We start from the raw sequence: 10,128 nt of genomic DNA on the forward strand, positions 1-10,128 counted from the left end.
TTAGAATAATTTTTTTTCAATACATAAGATTAGCATAAGTGCTTTGTGATAAGTCTGAATATAAGAGGTTATTTGAATTATATATAAATCAACGCTTGTATTTGTTTTGTTTTGTTTATATAGTCTGCATATTTATATAGTCAATACATCACCATCTCGGATCTATTCCATTGTTCACGTAGATCTGTCTTAATTCTCTCAAATCTAAGAATCAATATCTAGACAAAAGGCAATCTCTCGACGCTCTTACATTGCCAAGAAATGATTCACCAAGACCCCAGGCAATCTCTCGAGGATCTTACAGTGTCAAGGTAAAATATTGAAACAATAAACAAAACAGTCATGAGCAAAATCATAATTCATCATTCATAAAGCAGAAAATAATTGTCTAGGAAAAACAAAGATTAACACCAAGTAAGACAATCATGGTGCTATCAAAAAGTCATCCAAGTATCATCGTTTTAATATAACCTCAAATACGTAAAGAAATTAAGAACAAAGGAAGAACGACTCCCAAAATCGGGGGCTCTATTGTGACAATTCTGATCAGGACTGTGCTTGCCTTGGTGATCAGCCTCTCTCGAGACCTGACCACCGCTTTGCTACAGTCTGGCTATGGAGGACACCAAGGAAGGTCGGTTGGTAAATGGTGGGGAAGCATTGCAGTTGCTCGCTCACACTTTCAGTAAAGCTCTGACTTCCTTGCCTCTTTCTTTAGCAGCTACGGCTGGATATTTATAGATGGGAATCTCCTAGGGTTTCGCATAAATGAAGATTCCTTAAATACCCGTTATTGTCTTGTACAGACTAAAAAGGAAAGGCGGCTGGCGGCTGACAGAATTTTGAGGGCTTGCTTGCACGTGAAGGAAGTCCTACAGCTAGCTTGTGATATAGGCAATTTCATCATATCCGCTTCAGACTTTCCAGATAAACCTTGCATTGGCGAGATAAATCTTCTCCTCACGTTCTTTAACTTCTCTATTCCATTGGCCCCTTATAAATTACGTTATCGTGATTGAAATGTTCTTCCTCCGTAAATTTTCTTCACATACACAATCGACACAAACCATGTATCCTCAGCAACATCAGTTAAACCATATAAATCTTATCAAAGCAAAACTTATCCACCACAAGCAAATATAACCTAAATGTAACTAAATGCAACTAAAATTTTGTGCATACTTTGTTTAGATGAGCAATAACTTAAATGAAAAGACTAGAAATTGAGTCTTTTTTATGGAGTTATCACAACCCAATGTCACTAAATATATTCTAACATTCTTAAAACACAAGGATATAACATGAAAAATTAAATAAGCATAGAGACTCTTACCCTTGGTCTCTAACCTCCAAGAATTACTCTTCCCATAACTTGATTTCTTCATTTGTCTTAATAAAATATAGCCTTAGAGGTGAAAAACCCATTTGTCACTCTTCATTCTATCAAAATATCTAAACGCATAAGCTATCCCACTAGAACTTTCACGGATAAACTTTAGGTTTGAACATAAATCAATAAAAATCTTCATTCTTGTACTCATCTTGAAGGAAATGAAGAAGTGAACATTTTTGTCTGTCACAAGCTAACCTTAAATCTTACTAAAAATGGAGGAAATGAAAGAAAGAGATAGAACTTATCTTGTTTCTCTTCCTTATGTTTGCATAAGGGAGAAGAAGAGGATAATCCTTTCCCTTTTCTTCATCTCTTTAGTTCCATATATAAAATTATTTTCTAACAAAATGACAACCACACAATTCATTTAGATCCAAAGCTCTAAATTGAAGATGGAAAATCCTCATCCAATCTAGTGGTTCATAATCACTCATGTAACATATCTTATAACTTTTGGGGATAATTAATTCATCAAAGAGTCTAACTCTTCCCTTGTTTTCACCTTAGAGATATGTAATTCCTTTATTTCGATTTCATAATTAATCTCCCACAAAATAAATTCTAGGATTTAATTCTTTATCTCAGACTTCAAATTCAATCCCACAACACATGAAAATTGTCTAACTAGTCTTTGAAATAATTTTATTTATCAATTTAGTCCCTAATGAAATTTTGGGGTGTTACAATATTATTTTAGATTGTTTTGTTTCTAAAAGAAATAAAGATAACAGTAGAATGATGAAAGGTTATCTAATCAATTTTCGTCATGTCATAAAGTTATGACTCTAAAAAGTGGATTGATGTCATGTAAGAAGAGTATAAGTTTTATATGATAATAAAGTTTGAGGACTTATTCCATTACCTGAAGGTGCAAAGTTGATCGGTTATAAATGGATATTTATAATCAAGATGAATGCAAATGGTGATGTTGATAAGTATAAGACATGTCTTGTTTATAAAAGATATACTCAGAAATGAGACGTTAATCTTGTAGATGCTTTCTCTTTGGTTTCATTAAAAGACTCTTTTAGGATAATCATGATACTCGTTGCTCATATTTGATTTTAAATTACATAAGTTCGATTTCAAAATTGTGTTTCTCAATGGTTACATTGATTAAATATTTTATATGAGTGCAATTAGAAAATTATGTCTAATGATACAAAACTAATTATATGCAAATTAAGGAAATCCATTTAAAAGTTTAAGTATGATTCCTGTTAATTGTATAATAAATTTCATCAAGTGGTTATCTCGTTTGGTTTTGAGATGAACTTTGTTGATAATTGTATATAGTAGAAGTCTAGTGGGAGTAAACCAAATAATACCCCTTATTGCTAAAGGAAACAAGTTTAGTCTTGATTGGTGCCATAAGGATGATTTTGAAACTAAGAAAATGCAAAAAAGGTTACTTATGTTTCAAAATAAATAAAGAATTTAATGTATACTCAGGTTTATACGCATTCGGATATAGCATATGATTTTAGGATCTTAAGAAAATATTTAAGCAATTTGGGTATGGAACGTTGGATAACAGCCAAATAGATACATACGATACTTTTAAGAACAAAAATTTTACATGATCACATATCGGAGGTCTAGTAAGTAAGAGATCGTCAGGTTTATGGACTCCGACTTATTGGAATGTAGATGCAAAATTTTGTCACATGAAATGTTAACTATGAATTGATAAGAAATACCACTTTAGTTATTTTGTGATAATTAAGTTATAGTCCTTTGTTCTATATATACAACAAAAACACCTTAAGTATAGCACATAGACATTAAGTTTCGGGTTGTTAAATAAAATTCAGAGTGGTTATGTGTTTATAGAGCATATTAGTACAAACTCATAATTACGCACTTACTAAGGAACAGTCACCCAAGGTCTTTCACGAGCACACTACTCACGTGGGTGTAATATCATTTAATGATATTCGATTTTAGTGAGAGTTTGTAATTTTAATGCTCGTTTATTATAAACACAATTTTGGTTACTTCAGTTTAAGGATATTTATTTTAAAGTTATTTTCTGCATAAATAAAGTTGCATAAATAAAGTTTGTTTTGGTTTATCCACACTCTTATTTTGGTAAAATTTGATCTCACTAATGTTTAAAGAGGACTAGTTGGAAATAGACGTGTGGTTCGAATTGCGTGTAATTTTCATGCTAAGCTCCATGATAGATCTATGCCATTTGATTGTGTTTGTATATGTGACCATTAATGGGTCTTGTCATGATTGATATGGCAAAGGCTGCTTTGATCCTATATAAATATAGTTGATGGATGAGATTGTTATAGAATATATATTGCATCATAACAAGTTTTGAGCTTATAAGGTTATACATTTATCAGAAAACATTATGGTGCCCAAGTGGAGATTGTTGGATTAAAATCCATAACTATGGACACATATTTATAATGTATATTGTTATCATAAAATATGACATAAAATAAGTGATCAATTATGTTATAAAGTCATAAAGTATTAGAAGTGTCATAGAAATAAAAGTGTAGATACTATTAAAGTTGTATTTATAATTGATGAGGGATAGAGTTATGAGTACATACAATAATTGATTCTTAAATTAGCTATAGAGAGCGTTCTGATCCCCAAGAAATAGATAATCTAGTATTTTATTCTTGATGATTTGACATGATTAGATTTTAGTTTGATTTCATATTTATTATGTTTTGATTCTAACATGTACATCTCTTAATTCTCTCAAAATGCTTACATCAAATTATGGTTTTGATTATTTTTCATCTTTTATAAGGGGCCACCCTAGCTGATATTGTTAATATCAGGTTATTTAATATTTTTCAAGTAATATTTTGACAAAAGTCATCTATGTTCTGCTCTCCCTTGTTTTCTTATTTTTGTTGCAGCAAATGCTAGCATTAAAGCAGTCTCTTCTGTCTCAGCTCAACCGACCGCAATCAACCCAGTAAGTGATAGTACCTTCGGTTATTCCACTGGTGAAAACCTTTCTATTTCCTGCTTTTAAGCTTGTCGTAAGTGTACAGGCTGCTGTTACAAATATCAGGATTTTTTAATCAAGTCAATTAATGTCCGGTTTATTGATCAAACAAATATATTTTTGTATCGTATACATGACAGATGATTTTTCTAGCTAGATTGGACATTTTAGGGATCCAAAAAATATAATCAAATCCTCGATGTTTTTTAGTTGGCCATTTGGTATATTTTATCTTCATGGATATTAAACGTGCCTTTATTTCTCATGCGTCGAGGATTATATCATCGCTTTTCTTCTTTCCTTTTAACCATAATTGGCTTTCTTGCAGGGATTCTGCATCGACGGGTGCTACTGCAGGTACAAAATAAAAACCAAAGCTTAGTTATGAATTTTCTCTACAAATGGCATGAAAAGTAATTGAAGGGCTCTCTCTAACATTAAACCCTCTAGTTTGCTTTGCCCACCTCCCTTTACCAAGCTCTTCTTTCATCTATCTTTATGTATTGTACTTCATTTTGTTTAATTGCAGCCCCTACAGCCCTACAGCTGGTCTGGATTTGTTGATGAATATGTTTGGGTAGCCTCAATGTTCCCAACCAACCTGATGGTTAGCATTCTTTTATCTTTTCACATCTATATGAAGACTTGCTTTCAATATATTTGCCACACTTTTGAGTCACTGCTAACTTCATATTTTAATGTCCATGCCGCGGTTGATCGACGACTGGGAAATTCCAGGCGGTAATTTCGTATGACTTGATGCTTTTAAATTTTACAAGTGAAGAGGATGCTTACGGAATTTTTATTTTTCTGTTGTATTGGTAGTTGCATTGTACGTTAGATTCACTGCTTGGTAAATGCACTGAAGCGTAACCGGCGCTAATGGAAAAGGCTTAAGTAATCACCGCACCCCATGAATCAATCCAACAATCTCTATTTTGCCTCTGAAAGCATTGATTCTGATAATATTGTCATCCTTAACAACTCCAAAAGCAACCCCTACTAAAACCCTTTATCGGATAATAGCGTTTCATCACCATCAACACGTCCAAAGCAAGTAATTAAGGATAAGTTACATACATTGCCATTATTGTTCAAGTAAATTTCTCCTTTCGCCATGGTGTTTCAAAAATAATGATTTGGTCACTTACATTGTCGTTTTATAACAAATAAATTACTTGCCGTTAATGATCATTATTGGGGTAACGGAATGCTGATATTAAGTGTTAAACCAGCTGACCTAACGGAATGCTGATATGAAGTGTTAAACCAGCTGACCTGACATCATTCGATCATGTTTGACCAGCCATTTAACTCCTTTAAAAAGACCCAATCCCTAAATACCTCCCAGGAGATGGCGTTCCAACAATGTTTCTTCATTTGCATCCCATATAGGAGTTACTTGAAAAGCTCCGACCAGAAAAGAACCGTCAAAATGGAAAACAATGGTTCCTCGGTTGGAAACGGCAAAAGCTATGTTTAGGGAAGTTAAGATACGTTTCAGCTTGCAAGAAGAAATTGCTAGTCGTTTCGGTATTGAAGATGTAAGCAGAATTGATCACAAGTACTAGGGACATAAAGACGAGTGGGTTCTTTTGACAAGTGATACTAACCTTGAGGAATGCATAGACGTACACAATATCATCCCAAATCAAAAACAATCAAGACGTCCCTTTGAACAAGCTTCTGATACAAATCTAGGAAGGCAGTGCCCAAGTATGAAACCAGGATCAGTTCCCTTGTCAAACCTGGGGAGGTTAGTATTTTGGATTTTCTAAGTTGAATGTAGCAGTTTTCTTTAGGAACATTATATTCGTTTCCACATGTTAGTGTAACAAAATATGTAATCTAATCAGTCCATAGAGATACATGAATAATAGACTCTGCAATAAGAAGAATGCGTATTCACAGGATTTTGAAGACATTAGAAAATATTTCATCATATCTTGGCATTTTGGTGTAAAAATTGTTTCATTGAACTTCTCTTTTCCATGCAATGCAATCCATTAAGGATTAAATGGTAGTTACAAAGCTTGTGCATTCAAAGGAATATTTAGCACTAATCTTTTTGCAGGGTTTTATATGTTCAGCCGATGTTCAAATATGCATGGAAATTATATGTTTCACAAATAAGTATCAAGGAGTGTGTGTTATCAATGACTAAGAAAGATTTTAAACGAATATTACATTCTATTCTAATCACTCGACCATTTAAAAAAAGATATGCATAGAATCACTTCATGTATTTTTCCAAATGAATGGTAGGGTGTCGAGTGGGCAAGATTGTTTCTATCTTGGAGCATTGCAGAAGACAGGGTTGCAAATGGAAGTTGTCAGGTAGGTAAACTATGAGAGCAACTTCTTGTCCCAAAAAAAGGCGAACTTTAGAACTAACATACAGGCTTGCATTAAGCACTGGATGGCATACCATCTTGGCTAATATGACTGATAAATGCCGTTCGGTTATTGCATTTCCAAGTTCCAGCCCTATCGCCAATAGGCATAGGCATGTTTAACAGGAACCAAATTTATTATAAATGATAAATTGTTTCCACAGTAAAACACAACAAAAAATGTTACCAGTTCTCAAATAAGCCGTAAGCATCGCAGCAGGCATTATCTCAAGTTTAAGATAGAAGGATATATATAGTTTATGAAACAATCAACTGGCTTTTGAACTCAAAAAAGCAGGACATGATGCTAATGTTACACAGCATTGATCCCCATTTATTTCAGTTTCGAGAATAGAGTTAGTGCAACCTGCATTCCACAAACCTGATATCAGGAGAAAGTACAAATATAAACAAAACGATGAATGAAGGTACAGTAAAGTACTAACACATTTATCGATACAAGCCCAGTAGTCAAAATATTGGCCAGTGCAATGCTTGTGACCACTTTCATCACCTTCAATCCTCTTAACACATGCCTGCAGGAAGCCAGTAACTCAAATAAGTTTCTGCATGATTCCATTTCCAACAGTAGCAGAAGATTGTTTTTTTTAAAGAAGATTAGGCCTCATTAAGAACCCCTTCATACCCTCCATGTTGCAACAGTAACATGAAGGACATAGGAAGGAGGAAAAGAGTGCCCTTGAACTTTATTAATCAGAACAATAATACACAGCCAAAATCATAACCTACTCATACAACATAACACTGATACATAAGACTGAAAACAAACCCCCTAAGGAAAACAAACATTTCCGTACATGTTAACATACCCAAAAAAATAACCTACAAATCAGCCTATACCCTCTTTAGCTAACTTATCTGCTTCCCAATTAGCAGCTCTCAGAACATGCCTTGAAATGATATCTTGTCCTTCCATACGAGTAGCTATGTCCTTCACCAATGACTGAAACATAGGTGTGCTTAAGTCCGGATTTTTAATACACTTCAGTGCTGTAGTCGAATCCGATTCTAAAATAACCCTCTGAGTTAGGGCAGATCCTAATTCTTCAATTAGAATGAGACCTCTCTTAATCGCCAATAGTTCTGCCATTATAGGTGGACCTCCCCCAACCTTTTCTGAAAATGATTTTATCAACATACCTCTGCTGTCCCTAATCAGCCCTCCTATACCTCCTTTACCCCAGCCCCTCACCATCGCCCCATCAACATTAATTTTAACGAAACCCTCAGGAGGATTCACCCAGCACGAAGTAGGAGGACACTGTGCCCAATAATAAATTTGAGGGAAAGAAAACAGAATGTTCATAGGAGGACACTATGCCCAATAATAAATTTGAGCATTTGCAAACCATTACTAAGTTTGTGTTAGTTAGACCTATTATTTTCATTAAGTTATGCATGTTTTCTATTTTTCCTAACATGGTTTTTCTGTAAAATATCAAGTTGGATCTGGCTCAATAGAAGAAAACAACTTGCATTTTCCAAATAGGCAAAGACTATATATATATATATCCTGAAAACTAATTCAAGGTGAATGTAGCCAACGAGATAGAACTGGAGGAAAAGTATAAAACAACACACATTAATAAATACTTGCAACAGCAATTATCTAACTCATAACTAAAAACTGGTGAAAAAGATTCGATAAAGCTTTCTCAGTTTGCAAAACAACTTATATCAAGAAAACAAACCTCGTAAGAACGAAGCTGTTTCACACATTTAGGCTTGCAACCCTCTTCAAGATACTGCTTCTGATCAACAGGTTCCTCATCCGCCCTAAAATGTTTTCAAATGATAGATTAGATATGGGCATGCATTGAAAGAAGTCACAAATTTGATGAAAATAACATAATATTTTAAGGATTCAAAATTGATGAAATCAGAAAGCAATTATGGACTACAAACAAGGGGAGAAACACTCAAAGAATTATAAGAAACTACTATTTTCAGAATATAACTGCAATTTCCAGATAATTGATGTTGGTGTACTGTCTACTGCTATTAGATTATAAAAAGAACCTTTTTGATGTTTGAACACTAAGTTATTTCTTTTCCCGTTCTTTCCCGGAGAACTCTTTATCCTATGCCCTCCCACACTTATCCAGTTGGTTAGATCAGATACGAAAAAAATTGCTTAAGTTAATTTCAATTTGAAACCATTCGAAATCATGTCAGAAAATCTACGAACATTAAGATTGCTCAATTGCAGTGTCCGATTTTGCTCCATACAAACAACCCCCAATACCCGACACCATACTTTAATCAAAAACTTAGCTTCATGCAAAGATCAAGAAACCAATAGATAGAACGATAAACAAAACAAATCCAAAACAAAATCTTTCATCAAACTCACTCCACTTGCAGCATATGACCAAGCAGATGCAAACATATATATTAACAAGTAAAATACAGGAGGGGAAAGAAGAAAAAAAGAAACTTACATAGCAAATGAAATGAATAACTTAACAGAGCGTGCTTTGGAGGTTACCTAACAAATAAATTACAGAAACAACAATATGAAGCTGGAAGTCAGTAAATTTGCCGAACCGTAAACAGATTAAAGAAATAGTAAAATTGAAAAAGAAAAGAGATGAAATTTCTGATTCAGAACAAAATAAAAGAGGGGAAAAAATTGGAATCAACTAAACCCAAAGCCCTAGATTTACAGATCAAGAAAAATTTCATGGTCGGCCATAAAATGCATTTATAAATACCATCCGCATCAAATGGAATAAGACTGTGCGTTGACGGAAAGGAAAATGAGAATACCTTTGGGGTAGGTGCAGAAAAAATTCTAAGCTACGGAAACCCTCTCCTCCCTGCGGGGGAAAAACGAATATAAAAAACAAACGTTGGCTTGATTCAGTGTTTAGCATGCTCCCTGTGCGTAGTACGCACCATATTCTTTATATTGTTTTAATATTTTGTCATTATTATTTAATTAATTTCTAAGTAACTTATCACCTCGATGACGAGTTCTTTTAATATAATAATATTTTTTAAAGTTATTTACTTTAAGTAAAAAAATAAAAAAATTTATAAAACTCATCATCTCGAGGTGATGAGTTTTTCTAGGTTTAAATATATAGTCGTTTAGAAATAATTGAAAAAATATGTTTGTAGCAGTTGAAATTCGTCATGTTGGTGTGGCGAGTTCTAACGATCGTTTTTAAAAAAATCACTATAAATAGGAGTTGGGTGAGTTGATAGTGTTATATGATAACCAAATCATGCATTTGTAGGAAGAATATTTCAGAAATTTTCTGAAATATCATTTTGGGTCTGATTACTCTGACATTGATTATTCAGATTCAAGCTTATCTTCATATGAGGAATGG

At 33.6% G+C, this 10,128-nt stretch overlaps 1 protein-coding gene across 1 annotated transcript; it reads right to left on the reverse strand.

Annotated features, from left to right (window-relative positions):
- Window positions 1-6,934: 6,934 nt before the first annotated feature.
- On the reverse strand, window positions 6,935-9,622 carry LOC120173928 (cytochrome b-c1 complex subunit 6-like). The gene is made up of 5 exons (XM_039180963.1): window positions 9,560-9,622; window positions 9,232-9,278; window positions 8,482-8,566; window positions 7,216-7,305; window positions 6,935-7,136 (listed from the first exon to the last, which is right to left on the reverse strand). Coding segments are annotated over exons 2-5 (210 nt in total). The 5' UTR covers window positions 9,234-9,278; window positions 9,560-9,622; the 3' UTR covers window positions 6,935-7,103.
- Between the last annotated feature and the right edge of the window lie 506 nt (window positions 9,623-10,128).

Source organism: Hibiscus syriacus, unplaced genomic scaffold, assembly GCF_006381635.1.
Source record: "Hibiscus syriacus cultivar Baekdansim isolate YM2019G1 unplaced genomic scaffold, ASM638163v2 tig00111993_pilon, whole genome shotgun sequence".
Taxonomy (NCBI): Eukaryota; Viridiplantae; Streptophyta; class Magnoliopsida; order Malvales; family Malvaceae; genus Hibiscus; species Hibiscus syriacus.